Genomic DNA, 25409 nt, shown 5'->3' on the forward strand with positions numbered 1-25409 from the left:
CACCCCAGGCCCAGGCAGCAGGCCCCCAGGGACAGCTGTGCCCCAGAGTTCCCTGAAATTATCCACACCAGCCAATCCTAAGCCTGCGCCCCCCCCGTGTCATTCCTTCCTTCCCACAATCGAGGCTCTTATCCACGTTAACTCCCTGTCCCCTGTCCCCCGACTGACGCTGGTGCTTCCCCGTGTGGCCCTGCATGGTGTCACCCGTCTTCTTGGGATCCCAGTGTAACAGGCTACCTTTTCAACGGCGGCAGCGGTATCGGCCTCGCCACACCTAAGTAACAGTAACAGCACCTACGTTTCAAAACACGGATGTGGGACCGGGACATGGTGACTGTGACCATCGAATGTCCCCGCCCAGACCAGCACCGCCTTTTCCTGGCAGATAAGAAGGGCGCAGTGACCCCTAGAAGGGCCTAGAGCCCTGAAGCGTTTCTCAATCAGGGTTCCTCATGTCAACTACAGAATAAAAACAAAACCAGACAAAACACGTGGAGCGGTGATTGTTTTACTCTCCGGAGGATGGCACCTTTAGGAGCCCCCCCCCCCCAGGAGCACAGAAGCGAATTCATCACCCACAGCGGATGCTTGGGGGCATTGGGACCTCAGTCCCTCATGAACCCCCTGGGAAAGATAATGGCCCTGCGGAGGGTGGGTGGAATGAGAACCCTCAAATCTCCCCCCGCCCAGCGCGAGGGTCGGCCTCTCAGAAGGCCCTCACAGGACAACGGGTCAAGGTCCCCTACCTTGGGCAGGGGAGGGGTGAGCGTTACCTGTGCCCGGTGCTCCCCGACGGCGAACTGAATGACGGCCACGCCCGGGTGGGGGCTGTCCTCGATCCTCTCCACGGTGCTCGAGTCGATCTTGAGGTCGCTGCTGATCTCCGCACTCTGGATGAAGTCTTCGGTCTTCAGGTCCTCCACCTTCTTCAGCTCCCCGTTGGCCAGCTGGATGATGGAGCCTTTCATGAAGTAGGGGGGCAGCGCGGAGGGCGCGGCGGCGGGGGAGGCCACCGACTGCACCACGGGCAGGTGGATCTGCGCCTGCACCATGGCAGGGTAGGCGGCCTGCGTGCCCAGCGCCTCGGGGCTGAAGTTCTCGTTCTTGGGGAGGGCGGTGGTGACGAACGTGTGGGGCACCGCGGCGAACTGCGGCGCCGACGTGGCGATGGCGGGGGCGGCCGCCGAGCCCTCCACGTCCGCGCTGCCCACCGGGATGAGCAGGGGCTGCGCGCCGGGGATCACCAGGTGCTGGGGCAGGCTGCCGGCGTAGGTGATGGCCTGCTGCTGGCCGCTCAGGTAGCCGATGACCGGCGCCTGCGTCCCCGCGTAGAAGGCGGTGGCGGGCAGTCCGACCGGGAGGGGCTCCGAGGCGCTGTGCGTGGTCTGGATGACCGTGTGGGGGGACAGCGTGGCGACGGCGGCGGCCTTGACGCCCTCGGGGCCCAGAGCCTGCTGCGGCGACAGCGCGTAGGCGCGGGGTCCCGGCTTCCCCAGGTGCAGGCCGCTCTTGTCATTGAGGGCGGAGGGCGAGGCCTCCCGGTGCGCGGCCTGCTGCGCCTCCAGGTCGGCGGCGGCGGCGGCGGCGGCGGCGGCGGGCGGGGTGCTGGTGGGCAGGACCATCACGGAGGCCCGGACCCCCGAGGCGTCCCGGCCGCCGTAGTCGGCGGCGCCCGGGTGCACCACCACGTGCCGCGGCTCGTAGGGGTGGGGCAGCGGCTTGGCGGCCTTGGCCAGGCCCAGGTCGGCGGGCGCCCCGAACCTGCGGCCCTTCTCCATCTCGCCGTTGAGGAGCTCCTTGGCCTGCGCGGCCTGCGGCAGCCTGTCCGCCTTCTTGGCGGCCTCCCGCGGCACGAAGTGGCCGCCGGCGTCGGTGTAGTGCACGACGACCTGCGGGGAGGGCGCCAGCGCGAGCGTGTGCGGGAGCATCGCCGCGTGCGGGTGCAGGTGCACGGGGAGGGCCGGGGGGGTCGGCGCGCGCCCGGCGCCCTGCGGGGAGCCGGCGATGCGCACGTACTGGCTCTGCGGCGCGGGCGGGGGCGACGCGGCGGGGCCGAGCCCGGGGGTCCTGCCCAGGTGCGGCGGCGGCGGCGGCGGCGGCGGCGGCGGCGGCGGCGGCGGCTCAGCCTTGTGCCCCGAGGCGTGGCTCAGGCCGCCCATGTTGGCCAGCAGCGTGGAGTAGGCGTCCAGCTGCGCGCGCGGGGACGGCGCGGCGGCCCCCGCGGCCGAGGCCGCGGCGCTGGGGACGGGGCTGGCCGTCGGGGAGATGAGCTGCGAGGGGATGAAGCCGGCGTAGGGCCCGCTGTACTGCGAGGCCCCGATGAACTGGAACGTGTGCGGCAGGTGGGCGTACTGGCCCGGGGACACGGGCGCCCCCGACGGCGGCGGCGGCGGCGGGTAGGCGGCGGGCAGCGTGGTGGTGGCCGGCGCCGACCGGGGCGCGCTGGGCGGGGAGTAGTCCAGCCCCGCGGGCAGCGCTTTGTGTAAACCTATTCCCTGCGGTAAACCGAGCTCGGGCGGCGCGGCGGCGGCGGGGCCGAGCCTGCCGCCCCCCGGGCCGCGGCCCCCCGCGCCGCCCGCCAGCCATGCGGCGGCCTCCGCGCGGGGCCCGTCGCCGGGCGCCTTCTCCTCCGACGGCCGGCTGGTGGCGGGGATCTCTCGCTTCTTGGGAGGCAGGCATTCGTTGCTCCGCTCTTGGTTGGATTTCATTTTTCGCCGTCCCCCCTCCACGGTGACTGCTTCACTGGCTGGCTGGCTCTGGTTTTAGTCTGATACATGGAAAGTCACATTGGATTTCTGTGGAGGGTCTAGGCTCTTCATGAGGAATCATCTCCCCGTGGGTGCGATCGGCCGGCAGCAGCTCTGGAATCTGGGGAGAGGCAGAGGGGGTGGGGGGGGGGAGGAGAGGAAATCAAAATATCAGACTGAGACTAGGCCTCTGGCTTCCGCGTGAATTCCCAAAACCTGATCACAGCCCCGGCCTGAAAGCGACTAAAAGCCACTGGCCAGTTGGAGAGCACATGGGGAAGATGATGACATGGGGCAGGCCAGAAGCTTCCAGAAGACGCCTTGGGATGGCCATCAACGACTCTCCTGAGAACGTCTCCATCTCCTAAGACAGGGTTCTCAATCCCCTTTGTTTTTTCTTTTCTTCTTAGGGGGGAGATGATTTAGCTCTTAAATTTCCTTTTCAGAAATGTCCCTTCTCTACCTCTTCTGTCCCTTGCTGGGAAATCACACGAAGCCCACAGCAAAGGTGACCTCAGAGGAAGTCAGCCTCAGACACAGGCGCTGGGAGGGGACAGGTGAGGAGCGGGGGAGGGGGCCCGGCCCATCTTCAGGTGTAAGGTGTGTGTGTGGGGGGGGGGGGGCCGCGGTCCCCGCCCACCTTCAGGTGTAAGGTCTGAAGCGTCACCTAGCAGAGCTACTACCCGAAAGTTCTGCCTGACTCAGGGTCCATACTCTCATCCAAAGCCATTCCGTCTTCCCTCACACACACTCACGGCACCACACGCCAGCTCAGCAGAGCCAGCCAAAAATAATCATGTTCTCTACAAGTTTCCAAAGAATTCCCAGTACAGCTACTCATAGGGTAACAGAAAGCCAAGAGAAATCTGTGAGACAGTTAAAAAATGAATATGGTTATGGTTACCAAAAAAATAAAAGTGCACTGATAGGGCGGACACATTGAAGGTTCCTCCTTAGTGACGGTTACACGCTTGCTTCCTTCCCCTTTCTGTCTTTCTTTCCAGGTAGTCTCTGCATTCTCTCTTCGCATCAGCTCTCTCCCTTTCTCGTTGGAAAGGGCCAACCCACCATTAACCCTAGAGATGAAACCTCTTTTCAGATCAATCAGCCCCAGGCGCCTCAATCTCGATCTATAAATAGTGGGCTGGGAGCCAGCTCTTACGGACATATAGCTCCGTCCCTCAGTGGCCGGTGACCTCGGAGTCACTGTGATTGTGCAGACAAATGGACGGCCACTGGCAACAGACAGACCATCAGTGGAACCCACAGGAACGGGGCGAACAAGCAGATGTGGGTGCTCCTTACAGGCAGCGGCTGCAGACCCAAGCACTGCCATCTGCTGGCATCCTGGGAAACTGAGGCACTGGGCTTTAGGTTTGAGCATTTCTCCTACCCAGACCCTCTTTTCTATGATCTGATTTTGTAAAATTTTTGTAATGTTTATTTTTGAGAGAGAAACAGCATAAGCGGGGGAGGGGCAGAGAGAGAGAGGGAGACACAGGATCCAAAGCAGGCTCCAGGCTCTGAGCTGTCAGCACAGAGCCAGATGTAGGGCTTGAACTCATGAACGGTGAGATTGTGACCTGAGCTGAAGTCAGACGCTTAACTGGCTGAGCCACCCAGGTGGCCCAACCTTTATTTTATTTACTTATTTTTTAGTTTTACTTATTTTTGAGAGAGAGAGAGAGACAGCACAGGTTGGGGAGGGGCAGAGAGAGGGGGACACAGTGTACCCAGAAGCAGGCTCAGCGCTGACAGCAGAGGGCCTGATGAGGGGCTCAAACCCACAAACCGCGAGATCATGACCTGAGCCTAACCGACTGAGCCACCAGCTGCCCCTTCTACCATCTGATTTTAAAACAAACACGAGGCAGCAAGCAGCCTTCAGCATTCGATCCTTGCTGACGCAATGGGAACATCCCCGCGGTCACTAACATAGCCACTTTCTCTCTTCTGCCTGCACCAGCTTGCCCTTCATCTCTCCTGTGTAGTTGCACTACCCCAGCCTAGTCTGTAACTTTTTTTGGACCAATGATTTTCGTGGCCATGGTTACTCTTGCTTCAACATCATGGCCGATTATCACAATAAAAAGATGATTCAAGAGACAGTCCCTATCCTTAATGGTTGTGGTCAGGGGGATATGAGGCGGAAGTTTATAAATTTGGGGTCTCAACATCCAAGGTCATTTCAATAAGAACAGGACTTTATTCTTCATAAAGAGGCACATTAAAGACAGATGGAAACAAGAAATAAAGTGAAAAGATCTAGCACATTAATGCTGGAGAAATATCTGTGTTCAAGAACTAATGTCAATTATTTACCCTCCCGACCTAGGGCTTTTTATACGTTCAAAATGCCCCTGCTCTCAGTAGCTGTCTTTTATAAACAGTGCAGCACATACTTCACACGCAATACTTGCAAATCAATTAGGAGGCCAGTGTCATGTTCAAAACAACGACAGAATAAAATTAAATTACAAAATTATAAAAAAAACCCAGTTTCCCCTTCTGGCTGCTTAAAAAGTGCTGGCAATGATCTTTTAGGTTTAGATTTCGAGAGTCACTTAAAGAATTGCATAAGCTCCCACATTCCCAGATCAACTAGCAAATCAACTAGCAAAGTCATTTAGATCTACTCAAAGCAAACCGTTCCATGCGCCCCCTGCTGGCTCCATGGTAGCACTGCGCCAAGAAAACCCCACAGGATTTCATTAGGGATGTTCATGCAAGAGTGATATGTCAGAATCCAAAATGAGACCATTTGCATACAGTAGGCCCAGCCAGTAAGGGAATAGGTTAATTAGCCCAAGGCAGCTGGAGGGAAGAAAAAGCAGCAGCATAAAAGTCCTTTCAAAGCCAAGCAAAATGTCAAACACATTCAGAAGAGGTCCATTAGCAATGCAAATGTAAAATTGCCTGTACAGCCGAATGCACAGTATACAAAACCAGAAAACCCCTCTGAAGGTACTTCTTAAAGAACCCAGATTTAGTGAATCTGAAAAGGAATGCTGACTTGGTTCTCAGTAGCGCCTTAGTTTATGTGTTAAGTGTTTATTTGAGAGACACAGGCTTAGCGGGGCCCTCAAGACCTCTGTACAGGCTCCAGGGCTCGTCTTCTGCTAACGGAACACCAAGACATATTGGCCTTAATGCACGGATTCCAATTTATTCTTCTGAAAAGTGATCCATTGATAAATGTCTTCTGCAGATAATATTAATGATAAATCAAGGATCTAGGGACAAACACAGGACTTGGAGCAGCCTAGCGCCTGAATGATACAAATTTCAACTCATCCTCCGCCCACATTTAGAATTTAGGCGGGGCTCTCTAATTCCGGGGCCTGCGTCCCTTCTTCACGCTCACTAGCTCTGTACTATCTGAATCTCCCATTAGGGAGGGAGAAGCACCGTGAGGGTACGTATTGAGTCTTGCTGTATTTTCAGGGAACCACCAGAGGGCGCCACAGCTTGCCACCAGGTCCCTGGTACGCCTTTGAGTATTCATGGAATTGAAAGAATGGAGAGATATATTATGAAAGTGGAAAAGCAGGGAAGGGAAAAGGAAGGCAGAGAGAGATACAAAACCAAATAGAAGAAGAGGAAAAAGGAGAATGGGATTTTTGCTTTTTAGGGTCTTTCTAGTTGCAGACAAATGGCGTCTGTGTCCCTCATTACCTTCTTGGGGCTGAAACACACCAATGGTTTAGCTGGGCCCCTGGGGGGCTCACTTCTGGGTGTACCACAGAAACATTTCTTCCCAACATGAGACCACACACTATTTTAGAAATGCTCAGTTCCCAAAGAGCCATATATGCAGATCCCATTGTTCAAACATTATTATTAAGAAAGTTATTGGATGAATCAAGACAAACTTACTGAGGCTTTAACTACATACAGTTTGCCTGAGAATCTCTGTTCTGAATGCACTCATCTTAAGCGTCTTAAGAGTCTTTATATCTACATATTAATCCATCCCTCTGTTAGGATCTTAGAGTTGAACTCCGTTCAATAAGGCTTTGCTCTCCAGAGTGCAGGCATCAAACCAGCAACACTAGTATCCTCTGCAGCTTTAGAAATATAGGATCTCCTCGTGGTTCGTGGGTTCGAGCCCCGCGTCGGGCTCTATGCTGAATGCCAGCTCGGAGCCTGGAGCCTGTTTCGGAGTCTGTGTCTCCCTCTCTCTCTGACCCTCCCCTGCTCACTCTGTCTCTCTCTCTCTCCTAGAAATAAATAAAACATTAAAAAAAAAAAAAAAGAAATATAGGATCTCAGGCCCCACTCTGCCCTCCTGACCTCCTGATTTAGAATCTGCATTTTAACGTGCGCCTTGGTGGCTCAGTCCATTGAGCCTCTGACTTTGGCTCAGGTCATGATCTGGTTCACAAGTTTGAGCCCTGCGTGGGGCTCTGTGCTGACAGCCTGGAGCTGGCTTCGGATTCTGTCTCTCTCTCAAAAATAAATAAAAAACATTAAAAAAAAATTAGACTCTGCATTTTAAAAGGTCTTCAGATGATTCATATGCACAGGATGGTTTCAGAAACTCAGGTATGAGATTAAATTTTCTAATCATAAGCTCCTAAGCAAATTAAACATCTCTAGCCTCTTTTTCGGATGCAGGAGGTGCTGAGAAACCAAAAGCAGAATGGATGGAGCCTTGGAGATAAGAGGCTAATATTTAGGAAATATTCCAGTGTTTATTTGGGGGTTAGTTAGACTCCACAGAGTTCTAAGTATCAAAGGCTCCCTTTCTTCTTCTTCTTTGTGTCTTCACAAAATATAAGGAAACGAGCTTTAAAAAAGCTGTTATCATCAATTTTATACGAGACTTCATCATCTCCAAGAAGAAAAACAAAATTTAACAAAAGAAGCCCCACACTTGCATCTCTGCTATAATTCAAAAAAATATCCCCCACTACTGTGGGTTTATGCTCTTTCAGAAATGATAGGAAAATGAGAGGCTTCTGAGCTGGAAGATGTGGGAACGTGTCCCCACCGAGTCCAAGTCCTGTAAATAACAACCGCTTTACACGGGAGCCACTCCTAGAATTTGGATACATCCAGTCCTAAAAACGCACGCCAATGTCATGGCCGTAAAGGGAACCGCTCTGACCGGCACACCCAGCTTGGTGTGGACCCCCTGATGCATCTGGGCCAGTTCTGGGAAAACCACAGGGCCGTTTAGCCTGGCCACGACAGGAGAGGTCACCGGGGCTTGCCAAGGATCCTCCAAGTCCTGACTTGCCAGCGTCCTTTCTATTCTACTGCTAAACTGAAGGTCTGTGTAACGCACTCCAGACAGTTCTTCATTTAGGTTAACTATGAAAAGTAGGCTTAACTCTGTCATCCGTGGGGCTTCCCGGATGGAGAGAGGTGTGTGGGGTGAGAGCACAATTAGCTACCTTCACAGTGGATTGGACAAGCCCCAAGGGAAGCGGGTCACAGGTTCATTCATCAGATACTTAATTCAGTTCTAATATGAACAGTGGGCTGTAACTGTTCAGTGTCAGTGTGGAGCCAATGGTATGCCAGAGCTCTATTTTTAGTTCTGTTCTGTTCAACATTTTGTTAGCGTTTTTTTCTTTATCATATGTAGAGGTAACAGAAAGCTAGCAGAGAAGTCTTATATATTATTGCAATTAATATTCAGATACAGGTATCCTACGCTTTTTGAAAGGTTGCATTATGCTTGGCTTTTGACTAAAGACCTACATTAGTACCTGCTTTTGCAAACCAAAAGGATTCCAAAGAGGATTTTGCTTTTACAAAAAAGGCTAAAAGCCAAAAAAAAAAAAAAAAAAAAAATAGCACTCAGCACTACTGAGCTGTTTGGGGAGGTAGCTTGCACCCGAGAGTAGCGCCACCAAGCGCCTTTCTGGGGAACTACACCCAGCCACTCCTCTAGCAGCCACAGCTGGAACTGTTCTTGGACAGTCAGGGCTTCATCGGGATTTACTTGGTGCGTCTGTTAGCAAGATGTGTCCTAAGGTATCGGAAGAGCCTAAGAGGTTATTTTGGGGGTCTGGGAATGCTACAACTTTCTCCATGTAAATCAATGGTAATTGCTTCTTCACTTAAGGCCATTAGTTTTCATAGGAACACTCAACTTTCAAAGAGTTGGGGGGGGCTATATATATCCTCAGAAGCTGGAAGTAATGGCACAAAATCAAGAAAATTAAGATTCCTGAGAATGAATGTAAATGCCTGCCTTTGGTTTCAACAGCTCAATTCATTTGGTAGCAGAGGCTGGAGAGATCTGGCTTAAGTTTGGTTCAAAGGAAGGAGCCTGGGAATTTTTTGTCTGACCATACAGTTTGGTCTGGTGCCTGAAAGGCTGGAATAATGATAAGCTTCGTTGATAAGAACGCAACGTTCAGAATAAAAGGGATAAATCCTGCAACATCATATGTTGGTAAAGCCACAGTCCAAGCACTGAGGTAAGGGGTCAGGGCACAGGGGGGCGGGTCTAGGGGGGACAGACTGGGTTAGTGAGAGGTCTGGGCACAAGGCGGGCCAGTACCAGCAGAGGCAGCTGAGCATATATGGCCCGGAGAGAAACCGGAACATAAGAGAAATGATCAATCTCTACAGGGCTGATTACATGAGTTAAGAACAGTAGAAATCGGAAAGTAATTAGAACTGTTAGGAATGGGTTGGGCTGCCTAATGAGGGGACCCCTGTGTCACCCCAAGTGTTGAGACTGAGTCTGAAGACTAGCTGATGGTCCCAGGTGAGTGGTGGAGACCCCTGTCCTGCCCAGGTGCTCATGCTCCCTTTTATATTTTTTTCATTACAAAGACTTTGAGACTATGATTTCACCCGTGTCAAGGTGGCTTGCTTATAAGCCTAGTCTACTTTCCAACTTTCCTTTCGCTGTGTCCTCAGTGCAAAGTGACTATTTGCTCTCTCTGCTTTGCTTAGCATAGAGCTTCACGGGGCAGGCCTCTTGGTCCAAAATGAGGGGGCTTCTGAAGGGGATGAAGGGTCCCCTCCAGGTCTCTTTGGGCCAGAGGCCCCTGGAGAGGTGGGCACAACTTTGCAGAAGAGGCTGAGAGCCACGCCCCAACACATGCGGACCCCCCTTCTCCCCTCTGCATCCTGTGACACGGACGGTAATCTTCACAGAAGTGCAATGAGCACGAAGAGAATCCAAGAATGACCGCTGAATCCACACTCTACCCAAGGGCTTAAGGACACAAAGAAAAGATACGTGTATACCTTAATTTATACCACTAACAAGATAGGGTAGTGGACTCAACAGTGGACCCCCAAAAGGCATGGCCATCTGGAACTGATGAGTGTGACCTTATTTGGAGAAAAAGGGAATGTGATTCAGGATCTTGGGATAAGATGGTGAGAGATTACCCAGGTGAGCCCTAAATCCAACGACAAGTCTCCTTGTAAGAGAAAGGCAGAGAAAGATCTGAGACACACAGACACCGTGTAAAGATGGGGGTGGAAACAATGAGGTTTTATGGCCCCAAGCCAAGGATCACCTGAAGCCCCCTGAAGGCAGAGGGGTCAAGGACACACCCTCCCTGAGAGCCTCTGGCGGGAGCACTCTGATTTCAGACATCTGGTCCCCCAGATTGTGAGATGAGCGTCTCCTCTTTTATAAGCCCCTGTGTTTGTGGTAATTGGTTATGCAGTCCTAGGGCATTAATACGAATGGCTTCCATGTATCTGTCATCTACCGTATGCCAGTAACTCAACTCGAACATCTTATTTACTCCTCACAGCAAACTCTTGAGATTTGTATTTTTATCTCCATTTCTGCAGCCGGGGACACAGGCTTGGTTAAGGTCTCACAGTCAAGAGGGGAAGCCAGCACTGAAAACCACTTTCTCATTCTTTCCAACCATGATGCTGGGCAAACTGAGGTTCGGGGATGGCCCTGGTGATGGGAGCCCGATGGCAAAACTTCCATGTGGGGAAGACAGGATGCGTAGGGACGAGAGGGAGAAAAGACACCCAAGGAGCCTGGCACAAAAGCCGGACTGCAGCTGACGTGGTAGTCAGTGCCACGGGCTGGGGTGACGAAGGAGGAGAGGTCTGGATCTTGTCACCTTACAGGTTAAGTGAGCCGGGGACCCCCAGCACCACCCAGCTCCAAGCTCAACACCACCCACCCAGTTCTGATCTGGATCATAGTGGAGCCCAGACCTCTCCCCCCCAACCCCCCGCTGAGACAACATCCTGCGTGGCTCAGACATGCAGAACTGTGGACACGAACACTGTCTCTCCCCGTCAGTGGCCACAATGCACACGACATGGAGACAGGGATCTGCCCCGCCAGATGCGATTTCAGTAGGAGGAGGAAAGGCAGAGAAAACGGTGGCCCCGTGAAGAACAGTCTGGGGGGCCCTGTTCACGTATAGATTTTTTTTGGCAATGACACAGCCCCACTGGGGTGCCCCCCCGGCTGGGGGCGTATGTGGAGACCTGGCGTCATTCTTCTGATGGAAAGCCTTGACGGAGATGTTGGAGGGGATTCCTCAAGATGCAGGGCCGCTCTGGCTATTCTCCAACTCAAGTCCCCTGCCTGGCAAGCAGCTAAACCACCGTGTCCCTCGTCCCTAAGCGGGGCTCCGCTGTACGCTACCGCTGTCTGCAACACGGAGGGGCGGGCTTCACCACGCTTGGGCGAGAACTCTTCTCGGATTCCTGGCTTCTGCCATTACTGCTCCTGGCCAGCACGGGGACGGTGAGAGCGGGGGTATTTTTAGTGGGGTTCGCTCCCCCCACCGTGGGAACACAAGGGTGGGGTCCACCATGTGGGGACGTGGCGCACGTCTGTGCACCAGGGGACAGGATGCACGCAAAGAGGAGGGGAGGGGGCGAGGCCGGCAGCTGGGCCGTGCTGTCCCTGGAAGTCGGCTCACGTGGAATGTCACTGCAGCATCTGGGTCGCCAGTGTCCTCTGGCAGCCTGCCCGTGCTGGAATTCCTGGAAAGGCTCAAGATGGAAAAATAATCACTTGGAGGGATAACCATCTGGGTTGAAGCTGGTCCCAAATGAATTGTCCCACAGAGTTTGAGTTTTTAAGAAAAGCTGGAAATGCCTTTCTGTCACGACCTTCCCCGGCTCAATACACGAGCAAATCCCTTCCTGCTTTAACATGTCCTGTGAGCCAGACTCGCCGCCCCCGGACACCCATGCGTCTGTTTATTCACCACGCTGGCCGAAGGCGGGGGACAGGCAGATGTACAGGCCCTCGGCGGACGCTGCATCGGTGTTTCTCCCCTGCCCTGGAGTGGCTGTTCGGGGGGTGGTTGGCCCCCCCCCACGCTCTCATCCCTGAGACTAATGAAACGAGTTCACAGTAATGTGGTTAGAGTCCGGGCTGGAAGGACAGGGATCTGTCTTTTTTTTTTTTAAGTAAAAGAAGAAGGAAGGAAATCATGAATTTGGAGAGACTATGTGAACTTGACAAATAGTATATTTTCTGCCATCAAGTTGATGAGGCATCTAAATGTTTTCAGTTTTGAGAGAGCACAAGCAGGGGAGGGGCGGAGAGAGGAGGATGGGGGATCTGAGGCGGGCTCTGTGCTGACAGCAGAGAGCCCGACGCAGGGCTCGAACTCACGAACTCCAAGATCAAGACTTGAGCCGAAGTTGGGCGCTCAACCGACTGAGCCACCCAGGGGCCCCTCATTTTTTGACTCTCAATTTAATGTTTTTAGCCCTACAGGGGATAGCTCACTACAGAATTCATGCAGAGCTCACATCCATTGACATATCTGGAATATCAGAATAAATGTTAATATTATTATAGAAATACTGATAGGAAGGTAACACATCAATATTATTATTACTACTACTAAGAAGGAGGGCAGAGAGAATAAGAAAAATAAGCTGGGGTGGGTAGAGTGTAGGTTCCAAACCTGGCTTCAGCCCTAACTGCCTATGTAGTATGTTTCCTCTTTTTTTTTTTTTTTTTTTACAAATAGTTTATTGTCAAATTAGTTTCTACATAACACTCAGTGCTCATCCCCAAAGTGCCCTCCTCCATGCCCATCCCCCCTCCCCCCCACATCCATCAGTCCTCAGTTTTTGTCAGCATTCAAGAGTCTCTCATGGTTTGCCTCTCTCCCTTTCCCCCACCATTTCCGCCCTTCTTCTCCCCCTTGTTCCTCCGTCAAGTTCCTCCTAATCCTCCTATACGTGCAAGTATGTTTCCTCTTTTAATGCAATTTTTATCTTACTCAGATTATACACGTGCCCAGTTTAGGGAGGCGAGTGTTTCAACAGTGTGTAATGCTGTAATTAATATCCCTGCCAAATAAATGGGCACAAGCACAGAGCCTGGCATAATGTACACACTCAATAAATGGTAGCCATCGTAATTATAATTCAGCAAATGCCTTCTCGTCAGTTCCCAGTTCTTTCCCACCCTTGTCTGTGGCTAATCGCTCCTGCTTCCACACTAAAATCCAGTAGAGAACCTTCCAACCATCAATCCTTTCAAACATCTGGGGTTTCTTCCCTCACACTGTGATTTATACAAGAGACAAAGTCACGGATAACTGACCATTCGTTTTCTTTCTTCAGTTGATCAACGGAATGATCATCATTCCCAAAACACAGGCTGTCCTTCACACCAAAGAGCATGCAAACAACTCAACATATACAAGTAGAATAAACAGAAAGGGGGGCTTTGCTAAATGCAAGCTACGGGCATTTCCTGGTAAAGGGTAAGTGCATGGGTTCCTTCTTCCACTCCGCCTCCTTTTCCACAATACTTCTTGGATGAGTAATTCCCAAAAGGCGTGGCGGGGAGATGCAGAATCTTTTTCCACATCCCACAGGAAGGCTGCCAGCTATCTCCTTGCACAAACTCTCCTACACGGCACGAAGAAAACCACCAGCAGTCGCTGGAAGAGGCTTCGATTCTACCAGCCGCCAGGGGCTGGATCTCTGAGAGATCAGACGGCCCAAGTGTATGCACAGAGAATGTGAAAATCCCCATCAAGTCAGGAAAATGCCTTTCTGGATCTAAGGCACTCTAAGAGGGTCTCAAAGCATTCGCTGCCCTTGATGTGGCCGGATGAAAGGAAAGTGGGAGCCTCTGGATAATCCATAAACTAACAAAGCATTCCTCCAGGGCTGTAAATGTTGGTTTCCCTTCTATGCTTGTTTGCCAGTCTTTGGGACACTGTGCAGTTTTTCAGTCTCCTCGACTACAAAGGGCCTGAGACGTCCTGGGACCCAGCCTCCCCAAGGCAAAGCAGGTACGACACAGGTCATTGAGGCTGTCTTTGTATACAGCTACAGGAATGCTCTGCACACAAGTAACAGCCAGTGTATGATCATCTTGTAAAGAAAAGGGGTGCTGAATCTCAGGGTGTAAGTGATTTGCCTAAGGCGACGTGGCTCATAAATGGCAGAGATAAGACGAAAGTCTTGGTTTCTCTGATACACAAACCTGGGTTCCAACTCTCGGATTGTGAGGGGATCTGTTGCTATGTAGTGTAGGACGAACCTCACTCAAAGACCGGTCTGGCCACGGCAACCCCGCTTCTGGGAGGTCTGCCCAAGAGGAGTATGTCTATTTGCCTGGCGCAGAGGGAGGGTTGGCCACCAGATAAATCTAACCTTGTGGTTTGGGATGGGGGCTTTGGGCCATGCGGTATCACCCCAAAATCTGGAGGAACCAACCGTTAAAGGTATTCACCCGACCTCCAGGAGGGGCTGGGGGCAGAAAGCAGCCATGTGGGCAGTAGGTGGTGAAACTCCAATAAAAGCTCTAGACACCAAGGCTTGAGTCAATTTCCCTGGGCGGCAATACTCCATGTGTGTGCACTGTGGCCAGAGAAGGTCACCCTCCAGCTCCATGGGGAGAAGCTCAGCGCCTTTGGACGCCCCTGCCCCCCCGAAGTCTGCCCTATATGCCTCCTCCCTTGGCTGATTTCAGTCTGTATCCTTTCTCTGTGGTAATCTATAACTGTGAGTATAACAGCTTCCTGTGAGTTCTGTGAGTCCTTCTAGTGATTCTCGAACCTGAAAGTGGTTTGGGAAACTACTCCCCACACCAAAGTTGTAACTGGTGTCAGAATTGGGGGAAGTTTTGTGGGAACTGTCCTAACTTTGCATTTGGCTCATAAACCCCTTCTTATACTTCATGATGATTATACACTTAAGAGAGACAGATCAAGTAATAAACATAATAAATGAGGTCTACCAGGGCTCATGGGTGAGAACAAATCATTAACCAAGGACTAGATCCGTCCAAATCTACACACTTCCAAACACTGGCCGGGAAAATGAGTGGAACAGAAAGGGAGGAGCAGTAGACACTACCCAGCATCCTCCAGTCTGGGCCAGGGCCCAGTCAAGAGAGACTCCTCATGGCAATCACCCAACGGCACACACATGTGAGAGCATTGAGTGGTTCAAGTGTTTTTAGGTCCAGAGTTTGAAGTATGGGAGCAGTGGGGGAAACCTATCAGCCAACTCGCTGGTGTCTTAATCTTCCCAGTTTGCTGAATGAACTGACTTGCTGGAAGTCTCCCATGGCCACTGGATGCTGACCAACCCACAAGACCAAGTGGAGGGCTGGGCCCCATAGAAAATGAAGTCGCGCATGTGCTCGGGACAGTACTGATTTCAGTGTTCTTGGTTCTGGGCAACAACAGGTATCCTAGAGGCAGCAACTCTGGGCTGAGAGACAAGACACTGAGAGCCTTGATCTCAGGGCCTTACTCTGGGCACCTGTAGACCAAGAAGTCAACCCTCACTGAACATCAGACTCACCCAGCTTGCTTTTACCAACAATACCGACGTCCAGACTCCCTCTAGGCAGCTAAATCAGACACTACCCCTCCCCCCCAGATGGCAGGGCCCAGCATTGGCATTTTAAAAGACGCATCAGGGGATTCTAACATGCAGCCAGAGGTGAGATCAGACATATGATCTTCGTACCGTTCTAACGCCAGCAGTCCTTGCCAGAATCTCTCAGTGATGCTTAAACACAACCTCCCATCCTCTACCCCACTCCACCAACAAAAAACAATGTTCTCACCTCCTTTCACTGCATTTTGAAAATAAATTTATATGTCCACAATAAGATACCACTACATACCCATTAGAATAGCCATTACTAAAAAAAAAAAAAAAAGGAAAATAAGCTTTGCAGAACATAGGGAGAAACCAGGACCCTTGCGCATTGCTGGCGGGATCGTAACACGGTGCAGCCGCTGTGGAAAGCAGCTTGGGGGCTCCTCACAAAGTTAAGCGTAGAATCATCATGCGATCCCACAATTCTGTTTCAAGGCATACACCCAAAGGAACTGAGAGCAGAGACTCAAACAACACTGTATGCCAATGCTCACAGCGGCCTTATTCCCAGTAGACAAAAGGTAGAAATGACTAGAATGTTCCATCGACAGATACATGGATACACAAAGTGTGGTACAGCCATACAATGGACTATTTCCCAATCAGCCTTAAAAGGGAAGGGAATTCTGATACGAGATGTGCGAATCCAAAACCACTGTGTGCCGATGCGGAAGGACAAATACTGTATAATTTTCCTTATACGGGGTCCTTAGAAGAGGCAAATTCAGAGACAGAAAGGAGAACTGAGCTTACCTGGGCGGGGCAGGGGGAGGGGACCTACTGTTGCGTGTGCAAGCGAGTTTGGGATGATGACAGCGTTCTGGGGTCGGATGGCGGTGACGGTTGCGCGGGAATGTGAACATGCCTGATGTCGCTGCAGTGTCTGCTTGAAAGTGGTTAAAATGGGGAATTTGGGGCCATGTATGTTTTATCACAATAAAAAAGAATCTTTCAAAATTACAAGGCATGGTTTAAAAAAGTCTGTAGCCTCAACCGCAATTTTGTTTTTAAACTTTGCAGCGCCCCTTGGCCGCCCCCCCCCCCCCCCCCCCCCCCCCCCCCCCCCCCCCCCCCCCCCCCCCCCCCCCCGCCCGGAGCCGCAGGGCTTGCAAAATACCTGCTAGAGACAGTCTGCCCTCCCTGCCTGGCCTTCAGGGCCTCTTGAAGAGCCTTCCACATGATACGCACCTCTTCACAGCCCCAACAGGAACCATGAGTGATAAAAAGTTAAGGAGCATCAACTTCGGGTGGCATCCCCCCCCCCAACTCCCTATCCTGTCATTGCTGGCTTGGGACAGTGGGCCGGCTGGCCCCCCCCCCCCCCGCCCCGCATCCCCCTGTACTTTATCACCAGGGTATATCAGCCCTGCAGTCACAACTCGACCCTGTCACTGTAGCGTGAAAGCGCCATAGGTAGTAGGTAGGCAAGCGGGCACCTTTGGGTGCCGTTCCCACCCTCACACACGCTTGGCTCTGGGCCTTTGGGGACGTGTCGTCAGTCTGCTCTGAGCGCTTCCCGCGCCAGCCACTACCTCTCCACAGTGCACCCTGCTGCCGGTCTTCCAATCCAGTAGATCCCACGTCCCGAGTGCCCAGCTAGTGTGGATGCTGGTGGCCTGGGAACCACACTTTGAGAACCACTGTTCTAAGTTACCTTTCACGTGTCTCTTCACATGTCACTTACTTTAGGTCCCTCCCACCCCAACCCCTATCCTGTGCCTCTCCTTAGTGTCCTTCTACACGCTGCCCTATTTTACCATAAACACGGGGTCCTACAGATGGCTGCTTGGCTGCTTCCCGTCTGGCCCCCAGGCTGACACTGGCCACCCCTCCATGCCTTTGCCCATAGCAGCCACCATGCTACTTTCTTTTGTAAACATTCCTAAAATCTCAGCAAAGCCACGTAAGACCACTGCAGCCTTGTGCATCCCCTTCTTCTCTAAGGCTTATCAACGCTTATGTAACTACTACAATCTTTTTCTAAGAAGTTTATTTATTTTGGGGGGGGGAGAGGGAGACGGAGACGGAGAGAGGGGGGTATCCCAAACAGGCTCCGTACTGTCAGTGAGGAGCCCAACTCGGGGCTCGATCCCACGAACTGTAAAGTCATGACCTGAGTGGAAATCAGGAGTCAGAGGCTTAACTGACTGAGACACCCTGGTGCCCCATAACTACCACAGTCTTTTAGAAAAAAGTTTATTTATTTTATTATTTTTTTATTATTTTTAAAAAAAATTTTTAATGTTTTTTAATTTATTTCTAGGAGAGAGAGAGAGACAGCGTGAGCAGGGGAGGGTCAGAGAGAGAGGGAGTCACAGACTCTGAAACCGGCTCCAGGCTCTGAGCTGGCAGTCAGCACAGAGCCCGACGCGGGGCTCGAACCCACAAACCGCGAGATCATGATCCAAGCGAAAGTCGGACGCTTAACCGACTAAGCCACCCAGGCGCCCCTTATTTATTTATTTTGAGAGAGAGAGAGTGTGTGTGCGTGAGCAATGGAGAGGCAGAGAGAGACAGGGAGAGAGAGAGAAGCCCAAGCAGGCTCTGTCAGCACAGAGCCCAGTAAGGTGCTTGAATCCATGGACCATGAGAAAAAGACCTGAGCCGAAATCAGGAGTCAGAGGCTTAACCGACTGAGCCACCCAGGAGCCCCATAACCACCACAGTCTTGCTGTGTGGCACTCTCTGCACTTTTAAACTTACTTTCACATGTCCTCCTCATTAGATCGCAAACCTCCCCCCTGCCCACCCTGTGCCAGGTACAGACTGGAATTTCAAAGCCCCTGCAATTCTAGGGTTGCTATCCTGACTTAACCTGGTGCACTGTTCTCATCTTGCGTCTGTCTATTACAGTCTGGTCTTTCTTAGAAGTTGGCTACTAAGAGGCAAGGCGTTTCTGGATCCTTTTCTCTAGGCTTTTGGATGTAATGACACAGTGTTGGATCAAAAATTGAACTCATGACAGAGACCATAAAATACTGTGCATTTGAAAAGCATCTGCACTTAGAGATTCCATTTCAAACACAAATTCTCATGTGAGATTATTAACCTCCGATCCTTCCTGTAGCAGGAAGCATCAGGACGCTGTGTGAGATGTTGTTAAAGATGCGCGGTAGATGAGAAGGCCTCTAAACATCCACATCCAATTACCCAAAACCATGTCCAGATTGTCCTACCATCGATCCCCAGGAAATGCTTCTGGAAGTCTTTGGATTTGCTGGATGGACTACGTATTTACAGAGACAACGATTTTATTGAAACCAGCCTAAATCAAGCACAGAAAGGACAGGGAGACAAGCTGTAAATCAGCCAAGATAAGAATTTTCTCTAAAACAAAATGTTTGTTTTAAAATGAGGGGTATGACTCACCCTCCGTGAACGGGTGGCTGGGTTCTGACCCTCAAAAGATGAATTGTTCATTTTGAAAAAAGCAGAGCAGAGTGGGAAACCTACTTTCTACATTCCTCTATTTCAGAACGAGGCTGCAGAGCGAGGCCCGCGATGTCCGCGTCGTTTCCGATCGCCAGCAAAATGGACAGCAGGACGACTCGCTACCTGCAGCTGTTTTCAATCAAAATGCGGCATAATTACTGCAGCCTCTCCTGGGGCTCCCACGCGGCCAGCACGAAGCCGGTGGAACACTGACGACGTTCAATGAACTGCTTTCTGGATCTTTTTTCTAGGCTTGTGGCTCAGTTCATTCAACGTCAAGCAATCCTACTGAATTAAGCTGCCAAACCATTCCTCCTCCCCCCTGGCTCGGCGTCATGAACTTCATCAGGTATTCATTCGATAACAATTTTTTTTACACTTGCCCTGGACGGATGCCAGCGCCCTCTAAGAGAGACACACCGTCACATCGGCGGCATCTGGCTGATGTCAGGGGCAGTCTTATATCCTTGTATTTACCTTAGGGTCTGGGAAGAAGGGAATCGCCCCTCTCCTCAGTATGTCTTGGACATGGAATGAAAGAGATGTAATGCCGAAAAGTGGGTCACAGAGGAGAAATACTTTGCCTATTCTTGGCACGTAGAGACGTACCATGCTTTCTACCACAGCTGTTCTTGCTGGGCAATCAACGCACGGTTGGACTCTGATGTCACACAGGTCTAGGCTCAACTTCCGGCTTTTGAAATTTGGTCATATGTGACTTTAAGGAAACTGTTTGACTTTCTAAGCTTTGATTTCTTCTCTAAGAAAATGGAGATAATAATTGGGGCGCCTGGGTGGCTTAGTCGGTTAAGCGTCCGACTTTCACTTAGGTCATGATCTCGCGGTTCGTGGGTTCGAGCCCCGCGTCGGGCTCTGCGCTGACTGCCAGCTCAGAGCCTGGAGCCTGTTTCAGAGTCTGTGTCTCCCTCTCTCTCTGACCCTCCTCTGCTCACGCTGTCTCTCTCTCTCTCCTAGAAATAAATAAAAAAAAAAAAAAAAAGAAAATGGAGAAAATAATAGACCCTATCTCACTGAGTTGTTATAGAAGCACATGGGGCAAAGTGGTCATTTCCTAGTCTACGGGCTGGAAATAAGTTACCTCTAGCAATGCCCAGCTTTCAAGCATCAAATGACCTCCTCCTGAGGACCTGAGGGCACAGGCGTGGGATTCTAACCGCCAGACTTATTATTCTGACTCCATTACCTACCAGCTGTGCTTCTATCCTTTTATCTCTAAGGTGGGAATAATACCAACATTCACTTTCTAGGCTTGCTGTGAGTTCACACATTGAAAAGAACTTAAATCAGGGTCTGGTATACTGCAAGAACTATGAATATTGGCTGTTGATGTTACGATTCTCTCTTGAGAGGGGCCTCCATCCCACCTCCTTCACTCAGGTCACATTTTCATCTGTGTTACAAAAATACTTTCCTGTCTTGAGTTCCTTCCCCCGTTACTTCGTGAATCACACGCACCAGTCGATCCCAGCAAAGATGTTAGGTGAAACAATCTCTAATTAAAAGGTGCCTTGCCTCACTTCCGTTAATGAGGGATTTTAAGTCTTAGAGGTTCAGAAAGTTTACTAAAGTCTCTAAAACTGTCTTCTAGGAAATTATCCACGCTGGTGCACCGATAAGTTTTTCTCCTTAACTGGACCAAAGCCTTGTCTGCACAACAAATGGCCAATTACACTGACATTCAAAAATAAAATTCAAATGTACTCATGTTTTAAATTTGGGCTGTTTGTATTATTTGCCTTTTATTCCTGCAGTATAAATAGAAGCTCTGGGGCTTCTTTGAACACAGAGCATAGTACACTCTTTAGGCAGAATGACTCATTACAAATGAAATCAATCTTTTTCCTATTTAACCTCTTTAGCTCACCAGAGTCTCTATCACATTATAAATGCACACATAAAAAAAAATGGCGGTGCTTTTAGTTAAGGCCCTAATAGCAAATGAAAGTGGACGGATAATGTTGCTCTCGGTTGGCAGCATTGAAGGACTGTAATCTAAATAGGCAATAAAATGTTTAATGAACAAATGAAACGCAACAAAGTCAGTCCACGCCCTGTTGACAACAAAGTTCATTTTCCTTATGAACACTGTGGTCTCGGAAGATAGTTAACTTCTCTGAGCCTCTGTTTCCTCATCTGTAGCATGAAAACAGCAATGATTTCAAAAGATTGCTGTGAGATGAAAGAGGATAATGCGTGTGAGAAAGTACGTCTATCACACAAAAGTCTGAATACGTTCTCTTACCTGAATTTCAGTCGCAAGCCTTTGACTGCCTGTGGGGAATTTCTACATGGATGCTCTAACTTTCCCTATTGCGCCTCTCAAACCAGGATCTGCTCGGGTTCCGTACTGGTCCAATGGTTCTGCGCCATCTCTCCAGGCATAAGAATAGATCCTCACTTTTGGTGCCTCCCTACCACATAACTCCTATGTCCACTGACTTCCCTAGGTTTGCCAATCGTTCTTCAAAATACCTCAACCACTGGGGATAAAAGCCTCCCATCTCCCACTTCGTTCCGTACCCACGGTGAAGTGAGGAACCTGGTCTTGCCCAGAGAAAGAGGAGGTTTAGCTCGTGGCTTCGGGAGGTCATCTATGTTATACTTCATAGGAGCACCTCAGCTTAGGGCGAGGGCTTTGAGTCACAGCAAGTTACAGAAGCCAAGCCTCTCCTTCCTCTTCTTAAAATGAGGATAAATGGAATATCTGGGTGGCCCAGTTGGTTAAGCACCCGACTCCTGATTTCAGCTCAGGACATTATCTCCTGGTTCATGGGATCAAGCCCCATATCGGGCTCTGCACTGACAGTGTGGCACCTGCTTGGGATTCTCTCTCTCTCCCTCCCTCTCTTAAAATAAATAAATAAACTTAAAAAAATGGGGATAAATTGACATATCCTGCAGGATTAGGATGAACTAATGTTCACAGTGAGGTACTGTGGATTAAGCACTTAGCACAGTGCCTAAGCACAGAGTACATGAAATACATATTAGCTAAGAAATGGTTCCTTCATTCATTCAGTACGAATGACATCAATGTCCATTCTTTTCTCCTGTATAGTTCGAAGGTGAAGGAAACGGCCTCAGTACTCTGATATTTCTGCCACCAATTATTTTCATTTTGACTTTTGCTATTGCTCTCCTTCTAACAAATCTACCAGTTTTCCTGATTGATATTTTAAGAGTTCTCCTTCATTCTTTATTATGTGGGATCGATAAGTTTTCCTTATAATGTAATTCCAACAGCGTGAAGGGAACCTGGGCCTCCCTTCAGTGTTTCAGCACGGATCCATCAGTGTCCCCTGATTTCATGATATAGATTACAGAGTTCCAGATGTGTGCCAAGGGTCACCACATTCCTGCTCTTTTACAGACTATACTCTTGATTGGGAAATGCAAGGAAAAGCCTTTAGTTCAGTGTGAGATAATTTATTAAAACAGATTAGGCTTTTCCTATCAAAATATATAAAATATGTATATATGTATTATATGTGCGATATACTATATATTATACATAATATAAAAATTGACATTTTATATATACTATACTGCACATGTAATATAAAAAATGTATGTGACAATATACATATTCATATATGATATAAAATATATATTATACATTACATTTTATATAAAACATACCTATTTTATATTATACAAAATTTTTTCATAAGCACATGTCTCAAAAATTGGGATCTTAGGGCGCCTGGGTGGCTCAGTCGGTTAAGCATCCAACTTTGGCTCAGGTCATGATCTCATCGTTCATGAATTTGAGCCCCACATCAAGCTCTCTGCTATTAGAATGGAGCCCATTTCCTCTGTCCTAACCTCTCTGTTTTTCCCCAGCTTGAGCATGCATGCACTCTCTCTCTCTCAACAATAAACATTTAAAAAAAAAATGGGGTCTTTCTCCTTTCTATAGTTTCAAAAAAATCTCTAGTTTGGTCCCCCTTTGCTCTGGTTCACTCACGGGATGGTGGAGGGAGGGAGTAGTAAAAAACAGCAGCAGGCAGTGACGGAGTCAATCAATGACATTTCCAAGGTTAACGATTAAATGAATCCATCATGAACATATAGTAAGCCAGACACATGGTTAACCTGCATGTGGGTTAACGAAGCTCTGCACTTGGGATCAGAAGGTACCAATGGGAAGGTGTGCACAAACCTCGAACAGTTGGGCGTGAGTAATGTGTTAGACAGGCGGGTTTTGTTTCCTGTGTCACAACTGATTTGAAACATCCCTCAAGGGCAGTGTGTAAGATGATGTTTTCATGAAATGCATGGATTCACAAGCCTCCTCACAAAGCCATTACGTTTCTAGATCACCATTGCGAGCGATTACGTGACAGTGAAGTTTCACTGAGTTGATTATCAGAAACTCTCGTGACCTTGTACAAATACGCCTTCTCTGTAGTTTTCCCAGATGCAGCTGATCCGGGCTGGGCCCCAGGAATCTATATTTTTAAAAATTCCCCTGGTGATTCTGATTAGCAGCTAAGTTTGGGTACCTCCTACACTAAACCCATGGTTCTTAACCTTGGCAGCATGTCAGAATCACCTGGGGAGATTTTTAAAAGTCCTGCTCATCAGGTTGCACCCCAAACCAACATGACCTAAGGCCTGGGGGGGTGGAAAGGGGTGGACCAGACACACGGAATCTCAGCAAAGGCTGAGAATCACTGCATTAGACTCTAAGATCCCCAAGGGATGCACACGGTCATGTACATAGTGCCCCCTCCCTAGTATCTAGGACAGTGCCTGACATGTGGTAGGCACCCCACAATACAGCCAGGGACACCTTGGTTTTAGAGCACAGAAGTGTCCCAACTAGAGAAAAACAGGAATGAAACGGAGCTCCAGGACAACCTACAAACGTACTGAGCTCCAATCCTATCTTCTGACCTGCACGGACTTTGCTTCTATTGAATTTGGCGTTTCTTAGAAAGCAAAAGCTAGTGTGTGTGTGTGTGTGTGTGTGTGTGTGTGTGTGTGTGTGTGATGTTCTGAGGATAATTTAATTTCCTATATTTGGGAGGAGGCAGAGTTCAGAAAAGAGCCCCGAGTTGCTCAGAGACCAGCATCTAGATCAGGAAGAAAGGCTGGCTGCTGTCCGATGCCACACAGGCTCTTTCCCCGGTTTGTGATGGGAACAGGGACTATATTCCATGTAAGAGCCAGGGCCCTGGCTGCTCAGATGCAGGCATCGTGTCCCAGCTTCCGGTCAGAAGCACAGACCAAAATGTAACTGGAGGCCCGGCCGCCAGCCCCTGCCAGCCCCACACGCTGTGTCCTGTGGCACAGCTGACTTCGGCACAACCCAAGCCTCCAAACCTTGCTCTGCACATCTTCTCTTTTTTCTCCCTCCCTTGAGAAGAACAGGTATTTATTCTAACGACGAAGCCTTCTGTTACATACAGTGTTTAACTGTCTTTAAGCTCGCTGAAAACAAAATCAAAAAACAAAAAAATAATAAAAGGAACATCCAGGCCCTTTTCCTTTGGACGGATCCAGTTTGCAGAGAGCAGACCGCAGTTGACTCTGTTGCCCACGGATGCCGCCGTACTTGTTCGTGACCTTGTGCGCCGAGCACCTCCATCCGGGGCGCTAAGTAAGGGTAATTCAATCTTAGGGAAAACTGCCGTGGTAATTCTCTGCCATCTTCCATTTTCCTCCGTGCTAAGAACACCTACTCTTAGTGACAGGTGACTCATCCGCTCCCTTCCTAGCAGGCTCTTCTAAGTTAAGAAACAAAAAAGAGCAGCTTCGACCCTGGTGGATGAGCTTCGTGGGGAAGTGGAAGCCCCATCCATGAGCAAGGCGTGAACTTTTCCCTTCCGGCTCCACGAATCCTCCCCATCCTTCAGACTGGCAACTGGAGCCACCCCCACCTTGTGTTTTCCTATGACCACAAACACCCCCAGCTCCAAAGGCCACTTCTTGAAAATAGCAGACTAAGGGCTGCCTCTGGGTGTGCCTTTGATGGAGCTCCTTCCTTCCCTGGACCCACTCTCCATTTCTCCTCCTGAGAGCTTGAACTCATGTACACACTGAAAGAAGTCATGCAGGTATGTCACCTCGAATGCGCCTCTTGCTTACAACGTCATGTGACCTGGATGCGGATAAGCAAGTATCTGGGTTATTGTTTTATTTTTTAAAAATTTTAATGTTTATTTTTTGAAAGAGAGAGAGAGACAGATAGAGCATGAGCAGCGGAGGGGCAGAGAGAGAGGGAGACACGGCATCGGAAGCAAGTTCCAGGTTCTGAGCTGTCAGCGCAGAGCCCAATGCGGGGCTCAAACCCAGGAACCATGAGATCATGACCTAAGCGGAAGTCAGACACTCAACTGACTGAGCCACCCAGGCACTCTTCTTCTTCTT

The 25409-nt window shown here is 50.0% G+C and overlaps 1 protein-coding gene across 1 annotated transcript in view; it reads right to left on the minus strand.

The window, feature by feature from the left end:
• ATXN1 (ataxin 1) overlaps positions 1–25409 on the minus strand; it is a 194347-nt gene that overhangs the window by 17713 nt on the left and 151225 nt on the right. The window contains exon 3 of the mRNA XM_039251494.1: positions 774–2868. Coding sequence (XP_039107425.1) covers positions 774–2708 — 1935 coding nt within the window. The 5' untranslated portion in view covers positions 2709–2868. The remainder of the gene's footprint in view (positions 1–773; positions 2869–25409) is intronic.

This window comes from Hyaena hyaena, unplaced genomic scaffold, assembly GCF_003009895.1.
Source record: "Hyaena hyaena isolate Hyena2069 unplaced genomic scaffold, ASM300989v1 scaffold_389, whole genome shotgun sequence".
Lineage (NCBI taxonomy): Eukaryota > Metazoa > Chordata > Mammalia > Carnivora > Hyaenidae > Hyaena > Hyaena hyaena.